Genomic DNA, 24,853 nt, shown 5'->3' with positions numbered 1-24,853 from the left:
TACAAATGTGTGCTCCCCCACAGTACTTGAGCAGAATTTAGGACAACTCCATGGGCTTGTAATTGTAATGACACTTGTAGTATTTGTAAAAGTCTTTGCTCACAAAAAGACTTCATTAGATGGCATGAAGGTAGGCATTCGCCCCTTTTCCTTTTCCATTTCCAATATGAGTTTTGCTGACCAGAACATGCTTAAATATTCAGAAGATGGGCTGTTGTTGTGAGAACATGCCTAGGTTCTTGCATTACATGGTTTCTTCAGTGGATTGGAAAGGATTCTGACAGTGAAAACTGATACGATCCTTTAGGTTTGTAGGAGGGTCATTGTGCATAATTCAGGTATTTGTTAGTCATGCATCTTACAAGGCAATGGGCTAGTACCTGGGCAGTTTTTTAACCTGATGGTCCCTGACGTTCTTTCCAAGAACTGCTCATCTCCATGCTGAAAGCATTGCTGTATCTTGCTTAGTGAAGAGTTTAAGGTGCTGCATTTAAAAGAATTTAGGACATAAAGTAGCTGGCAGGCACTTGCTGGTGGTGGTAATGCTTAGCTGTTCCAGTTTGTTCTGATTTATATGGGAAATGAAACTGCTCTTACAGACCTTGCCCACCCCTACTGCAGATGTGTGTAAGATTAATTGGTGCATTTCTCTACATACTGTATATGCACAAGTAGTCTAGCCCCTGGCCAAAGGAAAGCTGCGTTAATGAGAATTTTTAATGAACAGTGACTTGTGACTTTTGATTGAGGGCTGGAAGAGGACCTTAACAGTGCCGTTCCTGTTACAGAAGCCACAGAATGCCACCTGATAGTGTTTATTCAGTCTCTTGGTGTTTGTTTTAATAATTTTTAAGTGTAGTTTTCAGGATCAGACTTTTTTCTCGTGCTTAAAAATCCACATTACTTCAATTACTTTTTTTTTTTTTTTTTTTTCTTATCCACTTTCAAATAAGAGGCTTTTTTTCTTAAAGACAGCCTATGGAGTAGGAGTTCTGTAGACAAATATACGAATATTTTTCCTTCTGAAACTGACCGCTAAGGGACTGACTCCGTATTGATATTCTTTCCTGTCTTCCAGTGACCCAAATGTAAATCTGTGAAGTCAATCAAAATGCTTGAGGCAAGACCGTACGCGCAATTTTCACAGCTATGGTTGGATATAGTGGTGGTACCTCAGGGCCTTGGAAGAAAAAGGTTGTTTTATTTGGATAGTGGTACAAAGTCAAGGCGAAAGGTTTTTCTTGGGGAGCTTTTGTAGTGGGGGAAGTAAAGAGAGAAGAGCAGGTTGAGACTGAAGATGGATTCATCGACTAAAATTAACTCCTTTCTAAGGGTTGAGGGCTCTTTCAGTAAAGCTTGTAGAGAAACTGCCGCAGTTGAGATTTTTATGCAGGAGATGGGCACAGCTGTTCTTTGCTCGTCCCAATGCAGATGCTCTGTTTAGGGTAAGAATCCTGAAGGCCTGTTTGTATTTTATTTAATTTAATGAAAATTTAACCATAAGCAATTTTAAAAGCTGTGGGTTTTAAAGCCTTAATGTAAAATGCACTTAAGAGAAGATGTTACATCAGTGCTGAGGTGAGGCAGAAAAATACATCTCATCTGACAACAAAAATAGCTCCGGTGTGGTGCAACACATACAAGAATGTGAACAGATGAATTGATAGCCACAGTATTAGCTGGAGTGTGAACTTGGAGCTCACCGGTTTATTGGGGTAATTGCTCATGTGCGTAGCTTTACCCTATGGTCAACATGAAATAATTTGAGGCAGACTGCTTTTCAGCAAAAGTATTCTGCCTCGCATGTACCTAAAGATAGCTTTATGGAGCTCATCCCATAGCTTTTTTAATGTAATTTGTTCCTCTGCCATCCTCCTAATCATTTTATGGCCTGATGCAGAATTCTTGGCCATAAATGATGTCCGTATACGCAATTTTATTTGAATCTATTGTAGCTATTTTTCCATTCACTTAGTTACCTGACCTAATTGTTATTTATTGGTTTGTAGGATATTCTTGATCACCCCTTAATGCCTTTCTGCCTTCTGATGATTTTTTTGTTAACTATTTCAGTCATTGAGCCTTGCATATGGAAATACTAGTGAAGCACAAAATTTTAAACAGTGCTGGGAGAAATACAACATCTCGATCAGGCCTAAGTAGAATGGCTGAGTTAGTTCATAAGAGAAGCATAATCTTAGATGTACACTAAAAGAGGTCAGTTTGAAATGGTGGCTGGTTTCAGAAAATCGTGTCCAAGGGATTTTAAAAATGGTTTGGCATTTGATAGGATACTGAATTTGATGTTGGTGTATTTTTCAAGTTGGATTGAGGAGTTATTTTCACTCTTCAAAGGAAGGAATTATTTCAGATTCAGGATTACAGATGTGCTTTAATTGATAGATGCAGTCTGTTCAATCATTAATATTTCAGCTTTTTTCTAAAAGGTTCCACTACAGTTCCTGTATAGTAGAAAAATAAATGCTTGAGTAAAAGAATATTTAGTATCTCTTCACTGTTAATGTTTACCACCTAATTTGTTGCTGTGCCTATAGAAGCCTAAAACAGGCTAGGAAATTTTGATGGGAAACGTGTTTTAAAATATCTACCTTATTTTTCATCTGAAAATAGAAGCTTTTTGTGAAAATGGTCACCTCTCACATAAACCGTAATATAGAAGGATATGGGTTCCTTTGTCTGGCGTTGGTGGCTCTTCTCCAATAGTGTGTTGCACGCGGTCATCTATTGGGGAAGAAACAGAACATAATGAGTCTGGGACAGTGCTAAAAATAAAGCTGGGGGGGGCCGTGATGGCCTTGGTTGTTACGGCAAGGCAGTACTGATCGACTTAATTCAGAGAGTCCTCTCTGTTAGGAACAAAGCAGGTCTCTCAAAAAGAAATAGAAACTACCAGCCTGCGATGGAAGATACGGGAGATTGGAGCAGAAGGGATGTTTAGGTTAATATCAAATGAGTGTTTCCTCTGACTAAGAGAGAGGTTGGTATATGCCAGTGTTTAGACAGCACAGAGAGAGTACGAGTATAAATGGCACCGTGGTATGTGCTTTGCTAGAGATGCAAGACAGCCTGCTTGCAAAGCTTCCCATTTCACAAAAGAGATTTTTAATATTTCTATAATTATCCTTTCTTTTTATATCTATCCTGTTTTGTACTTTCTGGTCCTTACTTTCCGAAAGTGAGCTCTCTTAGAGAAGTGGTGATCTCCCTCGCTTGTGAAGATAAGAAGCTACCAGATGCAAAGACAGTGATTGAAAGATGGCTGGTACTTAGGCTTTAGCTGTAGGCTAAAGGAGCTCCAAAAGGAGCCTTTTGGAGGCAGTTTGCTTTAAAAGAATCAGAAGTGCATTTTCAAAAGGACCGTTTGCCTAGCAGCATCAAGCTCTCTACTGGAGCACTTAGATTTTTGCAGGTCGAAGCGCCACGTGCAAGGCAAGGGTGCTCTCGGGCTCTAGAGGAGTTGGCCGCAGCGTCCCTGTTCTTTCAGCCCAGCAGTAGATGGCATGGGAGGCTGAATATTTTAGCAAAGGTGATAGGCGCTTCTTTCAGTGAACTGTTTGCAAAGTGAAAAAAATCAAGCAAAAGCAAAACCACGTTGTCAAAGCTGCAAGCCTATATTTGAAGATTATAAAATTGCTGCTAAAGTAGTAGTCTTATAGGAGTTAAGCAGCATAGCTGTGGTGAGGAAACGGCCCAACTCTCTGCTTGGAATAAGATTATAGCTAGAGAGACACAAGCATTTCCCTTGATTTCTGAAGTTCTTCCCAAAAATATACGTGACCCACTGCTGTTCAAGCTTGTAGGCCAGGTGGATATCTGCTAAATGTGAATAAGTGAAACCACACCTCTGTCTCCAGAAAGGCTTTTGACTGTGTCTGGGGAGTAGTACGTTTTTAATCCTGTGAGATAATTGCATAATTTTGCCGTTTGATACTAGGATACTGTCCCTAACAAGGTGCCACACTGAAAATTCAGCTGAAGAAATAATTGCAAGCCATAAAATAATGCATATGTAGCCTCCTTCCATTTGCTAAACTTGGACTAACAAGGACTTCCTAATGGACAAAAAGACACTTGGTGCTTTCAGATGTCAGCAGCTAGAATAGGACTGAAATTTAAATGGAGGCTTTAGTTGAAGAGCTTTGTATGGTTCCCACCTCAGCATTACATGAGTTTAATGTTTAATTCATAACTTTCTGGTTCCTGAATTAGATGCTAAAGGTTTTGAGAACGGCTTGAAGAGTTATGGGGAGGCAGCCTTAAATTAAGAGAATATAAAGCAGCCCACCACCGCAAGCGATAATAAGTATTGCAAGCCGGAGACGATTCGATGTTTATAGCATGTTACCTGTTTTTGTCCAACTGTAAACATACTCTGATCAAAACCTTGGTTTCATTTTGCCCCCTTAGGCAGGTCTCTCCTTAAGCTGAATTGAGGGTTGGATTGGTAGCCAGGTAATAAAAGGAATGAGGAACCTGGTGTATGATCTGCTGGTCTGGGAAGATGAAGTTCTTGCTTCTTGATTCCCCGGAGGTTTTCTACCCATGTTGTGTAACTTTCTCATCCTGAGGTTGATCCCTTTTTTACCAGAGTCAGTATTGATGAATTTCCTTTCTCCGCAGGGGACACTACACAGAAAATGAGATCTGCACAGTATCCTACCCCAGCAGAATTGGATGCTTATGCTAAGAAGGTCGCCAACAATCCACTGACTATAAAAATTTTTCCAAACAGTGTCAAGGTTCCCCAGAGGAAACACATACGCCGTACTGTGAACGGACTTGATACTTCGGGTCAGAGGTACAGTCCTTACCCGTCTCAGGCCACCACGAAGACAGGCCTCCTGGCGATAGTCAAATCTCCAGCAAAAGGAATTATCAAAGACTTTGACGGAACACGCACACGTCTGTTGCCGGAAGCGATGATGAATCCCCCTTCCACACCATACGTTGCACCTAGCACTTTAACCCACCCCCAGGCGCTTGCTCGCCAGCAGGCTCTCCAGCATGCACAGACTTTGCCGCACCCCCAGAGTATACCACAGCCACAGACTTTGCAGCACCCTCAGGGGATACCACAGCCACAAAGCTTACCGCACCCTCAGGGGATACCGCAGCCGCAGGCGCTGCCGCACCCTCAGAATATGCAGCAGCCGCAGGGCTTGCAGCATCCTCAGACCATGGCACACCAGACTCTGCAGCACCCCCCGAATCCTTTGCTGCAGCCAGGTTTACATGGAAGCAGAAAGATGCCGGATGCAGATGCGCCGCCGAATGTGACCGTGTCTACCTCAACCATTCCCCTCTCTATGGCTGCCACCCTGCAGCAGAACCAGCCACCGGACCTGAGCAGCATTGTGCACCAGATTAACCAGTTCTGCCAGGCCAGAGCTGGCATTAGCACTACCTCAGTATGTGAGGGACAGATTGCAAACCCCAGTCCTATAAGTCGCAACCTGCTTATCAATGCAAGTACCAGGGTATCTACTCACAATGTCCCTACACCCATGCCTTCCTGTGTAGTAAACCCTGTAGATCATGCTGCTGCTGCTATTCCTTCTGCCTCTGTTAATGTGCCCATGGTGAATATTAACAGGGTGCCGTCTGCATACCAGAATGAAATCAAATCGGTTGCATGGAACCAGCATCAGCTTGCACATCTGCAGCAAATGTGTGGGGATGCTGCTGGGCCTGCTGGACTTGCAGGGAAGCACCCTCAGAGAGAGATTGCAGGGCAGAGTTTTCCTGGCAAAACAAACTACCCTCAAGAACTGTGCATGGGCCAGTCGTTCAACTTGAAGCCCCCCATTGAGAAGCCTACACCTTCTCCACCTGTGAATGGATTGCAGGGACCCTTGCCATATACTAACGGGCACTATTTCCAGCCCATATGGAATAACATTCTGCCCACACCGAACAGTGACAGCTCTGGGTCCCAGGACCTTGCCATGCCTTTCCACGGCGGACAGCCAACAGGAGCGCCACTAGATTGTGCAGGAGGAACTCATTACAGAGCTGGAGCTGGTCCATCCAGCCAGAATAATGTGATGCAGACCATGGATTACCTAAGTGGGGACTTCCAGCAGTCTTGCTTCAGAGATCAGAGCATGGCCGTGCTGGGAAAAGTCCATCGGCCTCCCATGAACCGAGCACCTGAACCAACTGATAGTCGAAATCTTCATATTCAACACCCAGGGTATAGATAGGCTGCAGTCACTTTCACAGACAAAATTATAGGTTTAGTCTTAATTTTAATTAATAAGCAAGGCATTTTTAACTTGCAAACTTGTGTGATCATTATAGTAACCATTGGAAGAAGACATACTGTATATTTAAGAGCTTTGCTTACATGTTATCTATCTCCTTTATGCATCAAATATTTAACATGCCTTTTGTTTCAAAGAATTTCATTACACTACTTCACGCCACAGCTGTTTCCTCACCGCAGAATCCCCTTTGTGCAGCTTCTGCCTTCTGCTTAGTAACTACTTGCTGGACTGATGTTAAGTTGCTGCAGGGTTTCACAGTTGCATCTGTTCGCCAGCTCCTTAAAGAGCTGGTAGGTAGCATAGCTGCTTAAATTTCCATCTCAATTTCCTCTGAAGATTAAGAGCAACAGAATTTGTCAGGAAGCAGGGCTTATTTTCAACTCAAAAGCCCATTTCATTAATGCATTAAACATTGACCATTTGCACTGTCTAGAGGCCTATTTAATTGAAGAAAAAAGCCTACATTTGAAAAGAGCTAAGTAGGGGTATATATTTAGGCATTAATATAGGAAGAAGCTTTTCTGCTATTTCTTGCAGAGACGTCTGCATTTATCGTTTAGACTTTGTCCAAAGTCAAAAGTCTCTGGCAGATTTTTCTGACACTTTTTTGCGGACAGGGTATAGGCGGGAGGGGGGAATGGCAGTTTTAGGATGTAGGCAGCATAGCTGCCGTAGGTAGCTGCCTCCTTCTGCATCGTACTTCCCTTCCCCACTCCCCTTGCGCCGGTGTAAAAGCTAACGTTGTCTGAACCCCTTGCTGCTAGGAGTCTGGCCTTCCTGGTGTGAAGTGCTGTTCTGCGGTTTTACTGTGGGAATCCAGACCCACTGACAACTCCAAAAAGGGTTCAGCTGCTTCTCCAGTAGCTAGAATTAATTTCAGGGTGAGGAGACATAACTAGAAGCTTGTCTCCGGTGCAATGAAAGGACACGCGGAGTGACGTGGCATTATCACATTCCAGTAGCAGCTCTGATGGAATGGGCGGTGTTTGATCTGAAGTGAAGCTCCAGCCGTGAGACACTGTGGGACTTACAGTCCCATATTCTTCTACATTAAAACGCCACAGTAGATTTAATGGAACAATTCTCTTCTCTGGGAATTAGTGAAGCTATTTATAACATACCTTTTCCCAGAGTCTTGGTGCCTAACTACTTCTGTTCCTTTCCCACGTCATTTCCAGCAGCTCGTTGAGTCGGTGACCACTAGGACACTAACTGTTGGATAACCTCAGCGTCTTGTTTTCTTCAGCGTATTGAAACATACCTTTCCTTTTCAATAGCCGAATTTGTTGTAAGTAGAAAATTTCTCATCTCTGTTAATGAGACTAATACTTGAACATAATGATCACAATCAAGTTTGGAAATTAAAAAAATAAATGCATTGATTCTTTATATGTACACTGGCTAAAAATATTGCTCTACACTGTAACTTTTAAGTGTAATATTTCTGTATGAATGTCGCCTGGTAGTGTGGGTTTGAGTAGCATTGTGTATGGGTGAACCCACTGGCCTCTGCCATTCACTGGCCTCCCTCACAGCCCTTTGAAAAACAAAGCCTTAAGTATTTGCTCCTTGAACTTTCCTTAATGAGCATGGTTTAAAATCTTAAGACATCATACAAAATTAAAAAAAAAGAACTTATACAAGTTTTGAAGTGACGTCATAGTTGGCTAGAGATTCTTAAAGTTTTTCGTAAATGGAAAAATTAGAAAACATTTATTTGTATTTTTTTAATTTAGACGTGTAGTTCTGGGCTGTAACAAATATTTAGGTTTCAAAGCTTAGCAGAGTACGTTTTCTGACTCCTTGCGTAAGTTAGTACACTTAATCATGTCATTATTTAAATTCTTTTAAGTGTACTATAAACCGTTCTTTAGTGATAACTCTTTAGCAAAGTTAAGCAATTTGACTAAAGACGGATTAAATTATGTGTTGGCTTGTGTTGCCTTATATTTAAAAAGGAAAAAATGCCTGATTGTGTTATGCCAAATGATAGCAACATGAAGTCCTAATTTATTGTTTATAATCGTATTCCTGCAGTCTTTGTGAAAACTGGTAAATATACATCTATGAAAGAACTAAAATCCTGAGGCTTTTCATGCAATATTTTTCTGAATACATTATATTGGAAGCCAAGGTTCGAGTCTGAAGCTGCTTCCCGTACAGTCTCCCTATTGTCTTCCCTACCCTACTCCCCAAATTGATCTAGGGCTGTGCTATGACTTTAACATTTCCTGCTAAGTTAGTTACTGTAAGGTGTTCTGCTACCTGAATACATACCTTTTTACTAAATAAAATATTGGCATCTCCTCTGTTCGTTAGCCTGCTACAAATATGAACCCAGACTGTTATTTAAAACTAATTCTCCTGCTCTTCTCCTAAGAGGGAGACTGAATAAAACCCCGTGTTGTGGTTATTTGACAAAGTGATTTCAATGCCTAAGTTATAGTAATGTTACTGTTAGCGATGGAAGTACGCTGTGAATTGTTATGAATTGTTCTGCACTGGCAATTGCAGATAGAATCACGACCTCTGAGATTTTGCCCTGGTACAGCAGGACTGGGAAGCAAAAATATTCCTAAGACTCATCCAGGTAGGACTTTGCCATTAGCCTGCTTGAAAAATAGGAATCATTCTACTATTAAAATATACTAAAATATATCCTTTTTTGTTCTAGGAGTGAGATTTTTCTTTAAACGCAACCCTTTTCATTTCTTCTGTGGCCTATTGCTAATAGCTTCTCCTTCCTTCTCCTACCCGATTAGATCTTCTACAAAGAGAAATATTAATACTTACCTGCCTGATTTCTAGATACAACTTTTGAATGCAAACAGTCAATCCGCTACTCGCAGTAGAAGCCCAGCGTGAGGCTCTTCTGCGGATCCGCAGCCAAACCTGCACCATTGCTTGGCATGGTGTCAAAGGGAAGAGCGCATGAGGCTTAAGCCAGAGGCCAGTAGTACCTTTCCATCTGATGTTGCTGTAGGATGGTGCACGTGTGTGTTAGGAGGTGTGCTCTTCTAGAAATGTTTGTCCATGTTCCTTCAGTTTATTTCACGCTCTGGTCCGTGCTGGAGTATTCCTTGTAGAAAGACAAAGTAACTTGTTCTAAGGCAAATAATACACTCGGCCCATGCAATACCGAAGGCGGCGACAGCTTCCCTGGTCAGCAGAGCATGGACTAGCGCGCGTTCGCTGGTGGGCCAGTTTGTGAACTTCCTGGGCTTTCCCCCAGGACACTGATGCAGATGGTCGCCTTCCTCTGGAGCTTACACCACTGTTCCCATTGCAGCTGTCAGCTTTCCTTTTTTTGTTGTTTTTTTTTGTTTGGTTGTGAGGGTTTTTTTAACTCCACTGAAGGGTCAGTTGTTTCACGACTTCCTATTCGAGCGCAGTGTTTCTGTTTCCCTGATTGTATGTGGATCCTGGATATTTGCAGGTGACAATTCTGCTCTTGGAGGAAAGAGTAAGGTATTTTCAGATGTTTTTCTCAACCAGTTCTGAACTATTTATGCTGTGTCATCAGCACTGTAATCTGTTCCTTTTATAGTACCATGCTGGTACAACAGAATATCATTATTTCTGATGGTTTCGAGCAACTCCATTGCCAGCTGGAGGTTGACGTTAAGTAGATCCTAAAGGGATAAACGTGAAAGTGGTGTAAACCTTTCCAAAGGAAGCTTCCATCTCTAACATGTCTTTTCTTTTAAGCAGAGGCTTTGAAGCTGTTAAATCACAAGCCCAGTTTGTTACAGCCCAAAGTTAACATTTTATAAAGACACTTGTGAATTTTCTTTCTTTAAGCTTATGATGTGAAAGATGTCTCCGTGGGACTCGGCCACTCCCGTAGAAACCAAACAGAAATGTTTGCTGGGGCTCACTGTGGAGAGAACTGGGAATTGCTGCTGTATTTCATTAAACCACATACTGATTATATACGCTGCTTCTTATGTGCTACGGGTATGAACTAGAATTTTTTTTTTGTCCGCAGGAAAAATAAAAAGTAAAGCAAAAAAAAAAAGAGAGAGAGAAGACTTGGTCCCTCTGCCCCTTCTGCTGTTTTTATGCAGTGTGGATGAATGAGGCTTGCTTGGCCTGTAGTAATCGATACCTGAAGCCAAAGGCTGTAGAGAATGGGTGTTGCTGGCTGGAAGTTGGGCACTTGCCATAAAGGGAATTTGGGGAAGGGTCTCTAAGGGTTTCTGGGGTGCAAAATGTGTAGGGCACAGCCAGGATGCCCTTGTCCTGTAAGAGCACCAAGAAGCTCTGGAAAAACATAGTATCATACAAAAACTTGGAGCCAAAAAAAGTGCTGAAATAATTATTCAAGAAGTCAGTAGGAAGAGGATTCAAGGAGATGATTTGAAGTCCTGTCAAGGTGAACTTTGAGACGTCTTGACAAGATAGAAATAAACCTCTCTGAGGAGACAAAGTTTGCGATGGTTGGGTCTGTGCCGTTGCCTCCCGTTGCGTGGTACGGGGTGGGGGCAGGAGAAAGAGCAGCCGGGTCCCTCCGCCTGGCCCCCTCTCACAGTCTGCTTTTCGTGTTCGGGAGAAAACCGTCTCTGGGACATGTAGGGCTGCTCTGAAAGGTATATCTGGAAGGTTCCTGATGCTGTCATTTAAAATGTTGGCATTAATAACTTGTGTGTAGCAAACTGAATGTTTTGGTTATTAGTATAATATTAAATAAAAAATTTTAAAAGGGACTCATGTAACATTTGTAGAAACCTTCCAGAAGATAAGAGCCAAGAGGTTTTTCTTCGCTTCATTGTGATCGGGTGTCTTATTTACGTGATTGGTGGCATGTTTTCATCTCTGTGAGAAAAAAGAATGACAGAACAACTGCTGATGGTTTCAAAATCCATCTCCTCTGGATGTGCTGGAAACACGTGAGTGTCTAAATCCCTCTGATGACAAACTAATATCTTTCATGTGGTTTCCAGCGTTCCCCTGACACTAAGACACATACTTGGTTCCCACATGCTTTTCCAGGAACTTGGGCTAAAATGGGCAACTTCGAGTGGGGAGAGTTCATTTCCACCATAGATACTGCCGCATCCCTCTTCCCAAATACAGAAATACTGACTGTATGGGAAGCAACTGCTCTGTCTGCTTTGGGAAGACGCAGTTTTAGGACCTTCATCCCCTTTGAATTTGTACTGTTGGAACTATTTCAGTATCTGCTTTCCTAATATGTCCCAAATAGGAGGATCCTTTCCACCAATCCTTTTCAAGAAACTTTTACATCATCTTTGTAGCTAGTTAGACCTGTTTATCAGGGTAAGATCTGGTGTGATAATTAGCCAGCGGGGACTTCACTGTGAATGGTTGCTATCACCACCGAGAAGTTAACTACAAATAACTAACTAAACTAAAGCCTTCTACTGGCCTGGCACATGGCAGAATAAGATTCAGCCTTTTCAAATTTCTCCTTTAGCTCCAAAAATGCTTTTCTTGCAATGATTTAATTGCTAGATTTGGTATTTCCTTTTTACTCTACACTTTGTTCACCTTACCCTGGTAGATGGTGGGAGGATGTTAACATTGATTTTGATCCAAGATAGGCAATGCATTAATTAAGATGTTCTGAATAGAAAAATAGTGACATATTGTCTCTTGATTGAGGCAGTTTATAAAGGAACAGCTGCTAAAGGAGTAGCTCTCGCGGTCTCCTAGGATCATGGGCTACGACGGGCTTTGCATCGTGCGCTCTGCATCATTAAAGCAGCACTTTGTTATGGGTCAGCTGAAAGCGCCCTCTGCCAAGGCAGGGTTTCTCAGCTGGGTGTGTAACCTCTGGGGGCTCAAAGGATGTTATGAAACCCAGAAAAGCTTAAGGAATACTTAGGCTTAAAAAATTCTGCTTGATGCGTGGGTCCTAAAGGGCCACGCGGAGGCAGATGAAGCAAAAGGAAGTTGCATTTTCAAAGGTTACATTCTCGCATTGAAATCTTAGCTCTGAGATCTCTTGACAAACCTCCTGGACCAGGAAGCACAGCGTCACCAGGCTGGAAACAGGGCAGCAGCATTGCTCCAGAGCTACTAGAATTCATGTATCGCCCACCACTCTTAAACTCGGCGATTGCCTGCGTTTCTGTGAAGGGCTTCCCTTAAGTGCCTGATGCCGTGAGCCGCGTTGCAAACTCTTCCCCGGGCTGAAGGGAGGGGAGAGCTCTGGGAGCAGCGCAGAGGCAGGAGGTGGCAGTGGGACAAGGTCGGTCTTACTTATTGCTCTCTGCCACGGCCACTGATGTGGCACCCGGAGGCTCCCCTGCGTGCTGGAGCCCGGCCTGGGAGTCATGCGAGAGCAGCTGGGCCCCGTGCGCCCCTTGCTCGCTCCCACACCGCCGGACGCGGCGGGACCCGGCTGCGCCCAGCAACCCAGCCTGGGGCGGGAGGCTCCGGCGGCGCTCGAGGAGCTCGCGACAGAGAGCCTCCAGCCACGGCCGTATTTCAGATGCTCTTCCAATGCTAGACAAGGCCGAATTGTAATAAAATTACTGGAGTATTTTATCTAATTAGTTTAAGTTAATTTCAAGGCAATTGGGTACAAACCGTTAATTCAGCTGGGATGCCTGCTGTCCTAAGAGAAGCACTAAAATTGAAGTGGTGAAATCACACCAAGATTTAATCGGTCCCACCGTAAAATCCTCTCCTTCACTGCCCTCTTACTCGAATCCCACATTCCTTGAAAGGAAAAAGCACTGGGGGGAGAGAGGGCACCCTTCCAGGTTTTTAATAAAGCAGTGTTGTCTTGCATTTTTATCCTTTATAAAATATTGATGTCCGTTTTAGACATCTTGACTGAGAGGCACCGATAATCAGTGCAAATACTGGCGGTGGGAACTCCAGCTCTGTGACAGTACCGGGGACAGGAATTCAAACTAACCCTCCCAGGGCTGCCCGCCTTTTAATCATAGTCTTTGCCTTCAACAGTTTGGAAGCTGAGAGCCTTTTTCCAAAATTTTCCCTGTCTAGATCCCGAAGGTTTTGTAGGATTTGAAGAGGGCTAGCTATTTATTTGCGATAAGCACATCTCCAACGCGATGACAGTCTTAAACAAGCCAACTAGCACTTGCCAGGGCCGAGCCCAGCCTCTTGCAGCGGGGCTAGGGACTTGCTCACTTTATAGGTTACTAAATAAGAGTGCTTTACTCTGCAGCTAGAGCATCTTGTGAAATACCTGGCCGGTGTCAAAGCCATGGGGGGAGGGGGGGGGGTCGGTGGGGCTGAGAGAAAGCTGGTCCAACATGATACGGCACATTCCAGGCCTTTTATAATAAATCTTCGCACCAACAAGTTTCCAGGAAGTTTATTTTTAAACTTGATATTTGAGTCTAAATTTAGTATCAAATCGATTTTTTTTTCTCCCTCTCCCCCATGAATATTAAGAGCATCTCCACCTCCTGCCTCTCCACACACTTTTCCTTGCAGGGACTTTGCTACCCGATTTTTGAAACAATTTATGCAAACACGGTAAGGTTAAGAGGTGCTTGAAGATCCGTTTGACATTTAAAGCAGCGCGTTGCAGCCGAAGCGCGCACAGTTTCTCCGATTGCAAAGTACCGAGGTAAATTGAGACGTCTCGCGGCGCTAATCGGTGCCGATTTTGTGGCTGGGTGGTGCTGAAGTGCTCGCGCTGGGCGCTGCTTGCGAGCGGCGCCTCATGGCAAATCGCGCATTTAAGCTCGGCGAGAGGAAAAGTGCAACGTGGCCGCGTGCGCAGAGCTGTGCAAACAGGGCCTTTGGCAGGGGCCGGAGCGGTTCAGGTTCGCAGCCGAGGCCATGCCTTGCACTGGGAGGGTGGTTTTTTTGTTTTTTTGTTTTTTTTTCCCCCCTCACTGCTGCTCCCTGGCAGCATGGCTTCCCAGCTTTGATTTTTTTTTAAATGCCCGACGTGACCTCATGCTCTTTTACTAGCATCCCTTTACCGCAATAGCCAAAGCTTTTAGTGCACTCCATAAATAAGCTATGGCTTTTTTTTTTTTTTTTTTAATTAATGTAACCAGAGCGCAAGAGCAGCTTTCGCTGCGCCGCTGTAATTCCTTGCTCACCAGCATCCCTGTGCATAGTGCAGGCGTCGCTAATGCAGTCACCTTTAACGAGCTCAGGCCACGTCAGTCTTAACCATGCAAAACGCAGGCGGAGTTGCGGGGGGGGGGGGGGGGTGGAAATCACCTACACAAAAGGTGCTTGGCAATAGCTGTGCAGGCAAAGGGCCGCGGCGCTCGGGTGAGGCTGGGCTGCCTGGGAAACTCGCCTCGCACAGCTATTGCTCCCTGCAGACGGGGCCGTGCTGCTCCGAGGCCGTCCAGCTGCTGGGCAGGCCAGAAGCCCACCTGCGCGTGAGTGCTCACGAGCAACAGACTCCCAAAAATTGGGGAGGGGAAGAAAAAGAAAATAGGAAAAAAAAAAAAAAAAAAAAAAAAAGGCTTTGCAAACAACCTCGTGTGCAATTCTGGCCTTGCTCCCCCTGTCAGCAGTGTCAGCCCAGCCCTGGCCCCGTGCTGAGGAGGGTTTCAAGCCCTAGGAAATATTCCTCTGCCGGTGTAGCTATCCGTGCGGCGCTCGGCTCAGCGCTGAGCTTTACCCACATGCTGGAGCTTGCAGGCATGTCACCCCCGCAATTTGTGTATAAATTTGTTTGGGTAAAGCTCACTTTCGTAGAACGTTATTTATTTGTAGGCATATTGCTGCGAATAAATAGGAGCAGCCAAATTGCCTCTTGTAGGAGCTGGGGGGGTCTTTCGGAGCACAGGGCCCTTCTCCGCCTCCCGGCCCTCGTGCCCACGGTGGGGACCTGGCCCCTGAGATCCTGGGGCCCCCCGAAGCCCCTGGAGCCCCCCAGGAGCCCCCCGAGCCCCCGGGCCGCGGCGCCCTGCAGTCCCGCCCGCGGCCGCGCGGCGGCGCCCTGGTTCCACGGCGGGGCGGGCGCGGCAGCACCGCGGGGGGGGGGGGGGGCGCCGGGCACCAGTGCGGGGCTGCCGCTGGCACCAGTATGGGGATGGCACGGGACGAGTATGGAGATGGCACGGGCACCAGTACAAGGCTGGCACGGGCATCAGTACGGGGATGGCATGGGCACCAGTATGGGGGATGGCATGGGCACCAGTATAGGACTGGCACGGGCACCAGTATGGGGATGGCACAGGCATCAATATAGGCCTGGCATGGGCACCAGTACAGGGGATGGCACAGGCACCAGTATGGGACTGGCATGGGCACCACTATGGGGTTGGCATGGGCCCCAGTACAGGTCTGACATGGGCACCAGTACGGGGCTGGCACGGGCACCAGTACAGGGCTGAACTGGGCACCAGCATGGAGCTGACATAGGCACCGACACAGGACTGGTACGGGCACCAGCATGGGGCTGGCATGGACCCCAGTACAGGGCTGGCACTGGCACCAATATTAGACTGACATGGGCACCAGCATGGCACTGGCTCTGGCACCAGTATGGGGGCTGGCACTGGGAAGTGGCACCAGCACGCAGGTGGCACCAGGCACCAGTAGGGACCTGACACCAGCCGCCCGCGCAGGGCTGCCTGGAGGCGCCAGTTTGGAGCTGGTACTGGCTGCAGCGAAGGGGGGGGCACTAATGCAATTGGGGGGGGGGGGGAGGAGTGCAGGAAGTCCAGGCGGCGGTAATAAATACAAGAAGAGTTTATTGAAAAAGAGGCAGGAAAGGGGGGGGCCGCAGCGGCCCCCGCGCCCGGGACAATAAATAACAAACGTGCTCCCGGGAGGCACCAGGTTACAAAATATGGCTCTGGGCGGCGGGTCCCGGCGGGGTCCGGCCGGGGCCGCCAGGCACCGCGGCGAGGGGCTCGGGGGGGGCCCAGCCCCACCGGCGCCCCCGGCACCTGAGAAGGGGCTGCCTCCGCGGGGTCTCGCCCGGCAGGGCGGGGGGCAGCGGGGGGGCCCAGCCCCCGGGGAGGGGACGGGGGGGGCTGGGTGCACCCCCGCCTACCTGAGAGCCGCCGGCCGCGGCGGCATCCCCGGCCCCCGGGAGCCCACGGGCACCGCTCCGGGCAGGGACTCAGCACCATGTGGCTTCTCCCCAGCGCCCAGGCGGGAGCCCCGCTCACGTCCTCTCCGGCGCCGGCTCAGGCGAGGATCTTCTGGGGGATCTCCACGGAGGCTTTGATGAAGATGGCGTTGTCCCGCACGTAGTTGCGCTTCTTGATGTCCTCGTGGGAGATGAACTTGGGGTAGCCGAAGCCCAGGGTGCTCTCGTCCAGGGAGCTGCGCGAGGCTCCCGGCTTCTGGAAGTTTTTCCAGTTGGGGTCGGGGTGGAAGGTCTCGGTGATGTGCTGGGGCTTGGAGAGCGACGGGTCGCTCTGGTCCAGCAGCGAGAAGGTGACGCGGTAGGAGAAGGGCCACTCCAGCAGGTTGTCGTACTCGCCCGGCAGCACGCGGATGTAGACGGAGAGGTGGCTGCTCTCGCCGCTGCCGTTGCCGTTGAGGAAGGCCGAGACCTGGAGCTTGTAGCCGTACTTGTGGGTGTAGAAAGGGGGGCTGAAGAACTCGTAGTTGCTGCGGGCTTTGGCCTCCTGCAGCTTGCGGGCGTAGTCGGCGATCTTCCAGATGAGCGTCCCGTCGCTGCTCACCGACAGCTCCTCCACGTCACGCCGCAGCTCCAGGATCTCCTGCCGCTGCCGGCTCACCAGGGCGCACACCATGCCCAGGTGCGCCTTGGTGCTCTCCTCCAGGTGCCGGCCCATGGCCAGCTTGGGGCACTGCGGGAGGCAGCGGCAGCGTGAGCCCGCGGGCCACGGCGACACCGGCGTGGGACGGCAGGGGGATGCCGTGGGGACGGCGAGGCAGGATGGCATGGGGACACCAGGGTGGGACAGGACAGGATGGGGATGTCATGGGCACAGCAGGGTGGGATGACGTGGGGATACCGTGGGGACACCAGGGTGGGATGACATGGGGATGTCATGGGGACCCTATGGGGGTTTGGGGGAGCCAAGGTGGGATGGCATGGGAACACTGTAGGGACACCGGGGTGGGACAGGACAGGAAGGGAACACTATGGGGACCCTATGGAAGCACACGGATGCCATGGGGACATGGGGATTTGAATAAGGACACAGGGGGGGTGGCAGGGGGACGCTGTGGGGATGCAGGGATGCAGGAGCGGGGTGGGAGAGGATGGGGACACCACGGGGCCATGGGCACACGGTGGTGGCATGGCACAGGGACACCTGGTTGGGATGGCCGGGGGATGCCAGGGCAGCAAAGTGACGCAGGGGTGAGACAGGACAGGACGAGGACCCCATGGACCACGGGGTTGGGACACAACAGCACAGCAGCGCCCTGGGGTTGGGCCAGGAGAGGCACGGGGACGCCTGGGCACGCCACGGGGGGGGGGGTGGCACAAGGATGCCGGGGAGGGGGCCGCGGCGGGGGCCGGCGCAGCGCTGGGGACGCTCACCCGGTGCTTGCAGCCGGCTTCCTTGAAGGGGCACAGCAGCATGGCAGTGTTGCAGCTCTCCTTGAGGTGGGTGGGCACGTCCTCGCGGGCGATGCTGGGCGTCCCGCACTGGTTGGGGCAGGGCACCGGGTACCGGGGACACTGGTACTGGTGGTTCTGGGGGCAGAGGGCGGCCGTCAGCGGGGCGGCGGCGGCGGCGGGGGGCCACGAGCCCCCGCGGCGGCCCCGGGCCGCGTCTCACCTGGATGGTGTCGAAGACGAACTCCTTGGCGCAGTAGGTGCAGGGCTGGGTGCGCTTGGGGCACTCGGCCAGGCCGTGCTGGGGCAGCAGGCGCCGCATCATGCGCGCCCCGCACTTGTTCTCGCAGTACACGCTCTCCTGGGGGCACGTGCCCTGGTGGCCCTGGGGACCCCGGCAGCGGCGTCACCCTCCGGCCAGCCGCCCGCCCCCGGGGGCAGCGCCTGCTGGGGACAGGGCCCCGCGGTGCCCCCCATGGCCATGCTGTGTTCCCCGCGGTGACCCCCTGCCAGGCTGGGTCCCCAATGGACAGCCTGTGCCCCTGGTGTCCCCCAGCCAGGCTGTGTCCCCCATGGCCATGCTGTGCCACCATGGTGTCCTCAGTCTGGCTGTGTCCCCCGTGGTGTCCCCTGCCAGGCTGTGTCCCCTATGGCCACGCTGTGTCCCCCATGGTGTCCTCAGTCTGGCTGTGTCCCCCATGGCCATGCTGTGTCCCCCATGGTGTCCTCAGTCTGGCTGTGTCTCCCATGGCCATGCTGTGTCCCCCATGGTGTGTCCCCCATGGTGTCCCCAGCCAGGCTGTGTCCCCCATGGTCATGCTGTGCCACCATGGTGTCCCCACCAGGCTGTGCCCCCATGGCCACGCTGTGTCCCCCATGGTGTCCCCAGCCAGGCTGTGCCCCCATGGCCACGCTGTGTCCCCCAAGGTGTCCCCACCAGGCTGTGCCCCCCACAGCCATGCTGTGTCGCCCATGGTGCCCCCAGGCAGGCAGTGCCCCGTGGCGGTGTCCCCCCACGGCGACGTCCCCCCGCGGCGCCCACCTCGAAGGCCTCGCCGGTGAAGTCGCTGGCGCAGAACTCGCACTTGACCCTGCGCTTGGGGCAGCCGTGCTGCAGGTGCTCGGGCAGGTCGCGGCGGCTCAGCTTGGCGCTGCAGCGGTTGGGGCAGGGGACGACGTTGAAGCCGCAGGTGCCGAGGTGGGCCTGGGGGCGCGGGGCCGGGTGAGCGGGGCCAGGGCGCCCCGGCGCGCGCCCTGGGCCCCCCCGGCCCCCGGCAGTACCTGCAGGTGCTTGATGAGGCCGCTCCAGCGGCAGCCCTCCTCGCTGTGGATGCAGCGGATGGCCAGGCTCAGCACCTGCGCCTCCAGCTCCGGGTCCGGGTAGATCTGCGGGGGCAGGAGTGGGGCGTCAGCGGCTCCCCCCCACCGAGGGGCGCGGGGACCCCAGCCGGGAGCCGCGGGCACGGTGCCGGCGCCGGATCCTCCCCCCCGCTCCGCGGGCAGGCGAACAAGCGCCCTTTGTGGGCAGAGGGTTTCCGCTTCCCAGCGCCGCGGCACAAAGGGCTCTCGCTTCGGCGCGGGCGCCCGTGCCAGCCCGCGGGGCCGTGCCAGGCCCGGGCAGCGGGGCAGCCCCCCTCGGCGGGCACTGGCGGGGTCCCGGGACGCCGGGCTCTGCTCACCTTGGCGTAGTCCAGGGGCAGCTGGTCCTCGGGGCACTTGAAGACGCCTTCGCTGCAAGAGAGCAGAGCGGGGATCAAAGCAGGACCGGCGCGGAGCCGCCCCGCAGCCATGTCCAGCGGGGAGAAGCATCCCTAATCCCGGCCGTGGCCTCTCCATCTGTCTGAGCTGGGAAATGCCCCCGCCAGACGACCCCCCCCCCCCCGCCCCCGCGCCACGGTCCCCAGGGACTCGCCGCTCCCCAGGGACTCGCCGGCCGCCGCCAGCGCGGCACCATCTGGAGCCCAGCAGCCCCCCGGCGTGCCCCAGCCCCCCCCGGATTAACGCGGCGCGCCAGCGGGCAGCCGGGCACGGGCCGGGCAAGCTGCCGGCGGGGGCGGCCGGCGCTCGGCAGCCAGGTGCCGAGGGGGGACCGGGAGAGCGGCGAAAGCAGCAGAGGCTGCGAGCCACCGGATGCCGCAGCTGCGAGCCAGATGTGCGGCCCGGATGCGCGGCCCGGGGGTTCCCGCTCTCCGGAAAACGGCCCCAGCAGACCTCGCGGTGAGCCCGCGGGGAGCAGGGGCAGCCCTGTGCCCACTGTGGCACCGTGCCAGGGTACACGGAGAGCCCGGGCTCCAGCGTCCCCAGGGACGGCTCCGGCTGGGGATGCAAGGTCGCCCTGCCCGTGCTCAGCGCAGCCTGCATGGAGCCCCCCCCCCCCCGCGCCTAATCGCTCCTCGCGCCCTTGGCCGACGCCGGCACGGCCTCGCTCGGCCCTGAGCGGGGCTGCGAGGCGGCAGCGCGGAGCCAGCCGTGCCCCGTGCTGGCCCCGGCCGTCCGGCAATGGCTGGTGACGTCCCCCGTGGCCACCGCATCCCTGCCCGAGTGCCGGGCGGCCCAAGGAAGCCCCCGGGGCGAGCAGGGCCGGGAAACCCAGCGCAGGAGACCCCGCTGCCCCTGCCCCTGCTGCCGGGCACGGCCGGACCCAGCCCTGCCACCTTGCCGCATCCGTCCCCCGACACCACCGTGCACCCCAGCCTCCCCTGCGGTGCCGCGTGTTTGCACGCGGGGGTTTCTGCAGGGACTGTCCCCAGGCACCCGGGCAGATAAGCGGCTCCCGGCCGGGGACTCAGCCCTTTCCGGGGGGACGCCCGCCGCGAAGCCACAGGGGCTGCAGCCGGCGATGCCACGGCGGCACGGGGCGAGGGGGGACCCGCCAGCCCCACGGAGGCCGCGTTCAGAGGCCTTGCCCGCGCCATACCGCGCAGCCAGACGCAGAGGAGTGAGGGGTCTGGCGCCCGCCGGGGAGCGGGCTGCCGATTCGGAGCAGGGCGGGGGTCCGGCGCCTAATCCCCGACAAAGCCTGCCCCATTCCTCACGCTCGGCCGGGCAGGGAATGTGCTGAGGCAGCGCTCGGAGGGGTCCCGCGGATCGTCCTTGCCGCTGACCTTCGCGGCGCGCCGGGGCGCAGCCAGGTTACGGGGCAGGGGGGCTCCGGCCGCCCCCCCCAGACGGAGCGGCACCGCGGGGCTGGGCAGCTCTGCCCGCGGGACCCCCAAACGGGGTTTTGCACAAACCCAGCCATACCGCAAGAGCAGGGGGGACCCAGGCATCCGGCCGCCCCAGGGCAGCGCCGAGCTGCCCGGAGAGCAGATGCGGGAGCAGGCGGCAGCGGCGCTACCTGGCACCGGCCCCGGGAACGCCCGGTTTCGCAGAAACCAGGCTCCGGCGGCGGTGCCCAAGGTCCCCCCAGCCCGTGCAAAGGTCGCTGCGCCGGGCGAGGCCGAGCCCCGCGCCAGCAGCGGAAACCGGAGCCCGGGGCGCCGCTTTGCACCGCCGCGTGCCCAGCCCGTGGGGCAGCGAGGCCCCCGGCCGAGATGAGCCTTGCGCGGCCCACGGCCACGGACCACACGGGGACCCGCCGTGGGGAAAGGCCACCCCGGTTGCCGCCACGGGGCAGGACGGCCGAAAAGACCAGGTCGTGCTGGCGTGAGCACGTGCCCCACGCCAGGCCACGGCCAGCGCGTCCCCAGCCCTGCGAGGGGACACCGGGACGAGGGCAGAGCGAAGCCCAGGGCCGCGCCGGCTGCCAGGACTCCCGGGCTCTCCTGCCGCGCCGGCTGCCGGGCGCCGGGGCCCCGCGGGGACGGGCAAGGGGCCCCTTTCCCTGGCTCCGAGCAGCCCGGCGGAGCTCGGCCGCGGCGGAGAGGCCCCGCTCGGGCGCAGCATCCCGGCGCAGCCCCGGCCGCTTCCGTCCCGCCGGGCTTGGACGGGGAGGGGTTAAGCTCAAATCTTTGCAAGTGCCTGAAACTCAGCGACCTGCGCTTCATCTGTCCCCTCCTCTTCCTCCTCCTCCTCGCCGCGGCCAGGGGCCACGGGCCGCTGCACCCCGCGGAGCGGCTGTCGCGGCTCCGCCGGCCCCGGCTCGGCGGAGGGGGGATTCGGGGGGGGGGGGGGCGGCAGGGCTGCGCCGCCGGCAGCGCCGCGGGGATGCGCGGGGGCGGCGAGCACCACCGCGGCCGCTGGCGAGGCCTCGCTCCCCCCCCCCCAAAAACAAACAAAAAAAAAGAATTCCTCCCCTCCGCGGCGCCTCGGGGTGCGGGAGGTGGGGGGCGCCGCGTGACGTCACGGCGGGCCGCGGTGACGCCAGCGCTCACCTGAGGAACTCCTGGAGGCAGGTGTCGCAGAAGCGGTGGCCGCAGGTGGAGACGCGCACGGGCTCCCGCATGGGCTTCCCGCACAGCGGGCACAGCACCCGCCGCCGCGGCCGCTCCAGCAGCTTGTAGTCGTAGCCCGGCATGGTGCGGCCGCCCGGCCCCGCTCCGCTCCGCGCCCGGCTCCTCCGCGCCCGGCTCCTCCGGCTCCTCCGGCTCCGCGCCCGCTCCGCGCCCGGCTCCGCCCGGGGGCTGGACGGGGCGGGCGGCACCGGCGGGGCGGTGGCACCGTCCTGGCGCCGCCCCGCTCCGGGGACCGCGCTCCGCCTCCGGGCCCGCCGCATCGGGCACGGCCACCGCGGGGGTCCGGGCACGGCTGCATGGGGCACGGCCACCCCCGGGGTGCTGGCACCCAGCCCGGCCGCGACCCGCGGGCCCCCTCCGCCTCGCAGCACCCTGCTCCCGGCAGCCCGGGGGCTTGCGGGGAGGCCGAGCAGCTCCCAGACTCAGCCCTTGCTCGGGGGCAAGGGCATGCGCTGCCCTCGCTGCGTCCCCTTCACGGGGGGCACCCGTGCCCCCCCACGCAGCCCCGAGCCCTGGCTGTGCCCCCGAGCGAGCAGCCACGGGTGCCGTTTGGGGGGAACGGTTTACGCAGCGGGGCCAGGACACCCCAGGGCTTGGCCCAGGCCCCACGGCGCTGCATGCCCCATCCTCACTGGGGCTGCACCCCCCTGCACCCATACACACTCCTGCCGCAGAGCGCGACCCGTGTCCTGGGCACAGCCCATGGCAGGGCCTGGGCTGGGCGACGGATGAGCGGCTTCGTCTTGCTGTACGATCTCCTCTGCGCGACAAACAGCAGCCCTCTGGCCCGTGGTTTCTCACCCCCAAGCAAAGGCTTGGAGGGAGAATAAAAGAAAACCTGTCTGGCTCCAGCCCCCACTTTAGTCTTTCAAAAATCAGAGCAGCATATGGGAGTATTTGCCCCTTTCCCTGGAGATGGAGAGGACCAGATGACAGGCTGCAAGCATGTGTTAGTGCCACCAACGCATGCTCCAGCCAGCTTCCCATTAAGGGAGGCAGTTGCCACAGACCCAAATGTTAGCAGTTTTCAATTAGCAAATGGCAGAGGAGAGAGATTCCTGGGGGACACACTGAGCAGGTCAGGCTCTATCACTTGTCACTCAAGGAGCTCACGTTACTCTTCTCCCCGAGAGGCTCTGCTTAAAATAAAATCCTCCAGCAGCCTGCTGGGGGAAGGAAGGCAGCTTGCCCGTTCTCGCCACGATAGCAGCCAGGAAACGGATGGGGTGACTGATTTTGGGGGTTACCCTGCGGGCTGGCGCTGGGCACACCATCGAACCTGCCCCATCCACGGCCAGGTCCTATGAGCTGCAACAGAGCTTTAACTCCTGCACACCCAAGTAGTGGCAAACCTTGCAGCAGCATGTCAAGCGTGAACAGGCGCTGCGGCTCGCGCTGACACGACAGCCACCAAGGGGGCTTTTCCAAGGGATGGGACTAGCTGGCAGCCTGCTCTGGCGGCAGAGAGCCACGAGTTAAACTTTAACTAGCTCCCAGAGAGCCTGGAAATGCAACAAGCCAAAAATGACAGTGGGTGACTGCACAGCACGCAGCAGGGAATGGCTCGGCACACCGGGCATTTCCCGGCTCGGCAACGGGGGGGGGGGGGGGTTGCAGCCTGGGGGTGCAGTTCTCCTGGGCCCCATTTGCACATAGCCATCAAACCCCCAGGATGGGATCCAAAGGAAGCCCTAGGGTCTGTCTGGTTCTGCCACTAAGTCACAGCAGGCTCTGGAGCCAGGCATATGTGGTGTGAGCAAGCGAACGGAAGAAACGCAGCCAGCCACTATCCCGGACACTCGTCCAAACACGCTAGGACCTGGCCCAGTCTAAAAACCAGCCCTGGACACAGCTACAGGACTGGGCGAAGGCCGACGGGACAGGCCCTTGGCCCCTCTGTCAGCATCCCACAGGGCGATGGGACTTGCCGTCCCGCCCCGCAAAAGGCACGGCACACCGCTCCTGCAAGCTTTTTAGCCTCTGGGTCTCTGACGACAGGCATTAAACAGAGCAGAGTTTTATCACTATTTACTGCACCTCTTTGATGTTTACGATTTCTCCGTTTCTAACCCCACTGAAGAGCACCTCTGCTAATTAGCTAGGAGCTGACAAAGCCATCAGAAGGTGCTGGCTGCCCCGGCAGGACGGCTCCGAGGTGTCAGACCCTTCCACAGAGCCTGCAAACAAAGATCCCCTCATTTTCCCATCTCCCTAATGAATGCCCTCCCCACACTCAGCTTTACAGCAAGGCGTTTGTCTCGCACAAAGGCAACACTCAACCCCCAGGCAGGGCAATTGCCTCTGCAAAGGCGATACGTCCTCTGCCCGCGGTGACAGGTCGGGCCTTGAATCCATCTGGGCTCTGGGAGGCTTTCTGCCCTATTCCCCTTGTCTGCAGCTTCCTTGCATCGCTGCTTCATCCCTCCGCCTTGCATTTTACCTTAAACTGGAGGGACAGAAAACTGACACTGGCGTCTGGAGATGTTAACCCAGACAGAGCATTTCGCCCCAGGGAAAGGAGTGGGGAGAGTCCTCTCCCGATTCCTGGCGACCTGTCCCCGCAGAAAGGCAGGGTGTGAAGGGGAGCGGGGTGGGTGGACAGATGGACGGTAGCTGCACCTTCTGCGAAGCCTCGTGGGAACAGGGATATGACCGAGAAAGAAGTGTCAGAATCAGGTCAAATCAGCTCAGGGCTCGGCAGGCATTTTGGG

General features: G+C 54.3%; 2 protein-coding genes across 5 annotated transcripts in view; one reads left to right on the top strand and one right to left on the bottom strand.

Annotated features, from left to right (window-relative positions):
• The window catches only part of FAM222B (family with sequence similarity 222 member B), a 40,230-nt gene extending 31,280 nt beyond the window's left edge, over positions 1–8,950 (top strand). For both annotated transcript variants that reach the window (XM_067309579.1, XM_013946593.2), the window contains one exon: positions 4,642–8,950. In XM_067309579.1, coding sequence (XP_067165680.1) covers positions 4,642–6,224 — 1,583 coding nt within the window. In that variant the 3' untranslated portion in view covers positions 6,225–8,950. The remainder of the gene's footprint in view (positions 1–4,641) is intronic.
• Positions 8,951–16,293: 7,343 nt separating this feature from the next.
• Positions 16,294–22,275, bottom strand: TRAF4 (TNF receptor associated factor 4). 3 transcript variants are annotated; one of them, XM_067309502.1, is made up of 7 exons: positions 22,062–22,275; positions 19,428–19,479; positions 19,030–19,134; positions 18,791–18,952; positions 17,972–18,133; positions 17,731–17,886; positions 16,294–17,029 (listed from the first exon to the last, which is right to left on the bottom strand). In XM_067309502.1, the coding sequence occupies exons 1-7, from the start codon at positions 22,202–22,204 to the stop codon at positions 16,397–16,399; spliced, it is 1,413 nt and encodes a 470-aa protein (XP_067165603.1). In that variant the 5' UTR covers positions 22,205–22,275; the 3' UTR covers positions 16,294–16,396. The 3 variants fall into 3 exon arrangements, with proteins under 3 accessions (XP_067165603.1, XP_067165602.1, XP_067165604.1); XM_067309501.1 differs by having other exon boundaries at positions 18,791–19,134; positions 19,428–19,474; XM_067309503.1 differs by lacking the exon at positions 17,972–18,133 and having other exon boundaries at positions 18,791–19,134; positions 19,428–19,474.
• Positions 22,276–24,853: the final 2,578 nt, after the last annotated feature.

This window comes from Apteryx mantelli, chromosome 22 (genome assembly GCF_036417845.1).
Source record: "Apteryx mantelli isolate bAptMan1 chromosome 22, bAptMan1.hap1, whole genome shotgun sequence".
Classification (NCBI taxonomy): domain Eukaryota; kingdom Metazoa; phylum Chordata; class Aves; order Apterygiformes; family Apterygidae; genus Apteryx; species Apteryx mantelli.
The sequence above is the reverse complement of the archived record's forward strand: the minus strand, read 5'-3'. Positions and strand labels throughout refer to the sequence as shown.

Coding starts and splice junctions, on each gene's coding strand:
- TRAF4 (XM_067309501.1), bottom strand. CDS start 22,204: ATGCCGGGCTACGACTACAAGCTGCTGGAGCGGCCGCGGCGGCGGGTG. Junction 19,135..19,427: donor TGCCCCTGGACTACGCCAAG/GTGAGCAGAGCC, acceptor CTGCCCCCGCAG/ATCTACCCGGACCCGGAGCT. Junction 17,887..17,971: donor TCGTCTTCGACACCATCCAG/GTGAGACGCGGC, acceptor CTCTGCCCCCAG/AACCACCAGTACCAGTGTCC.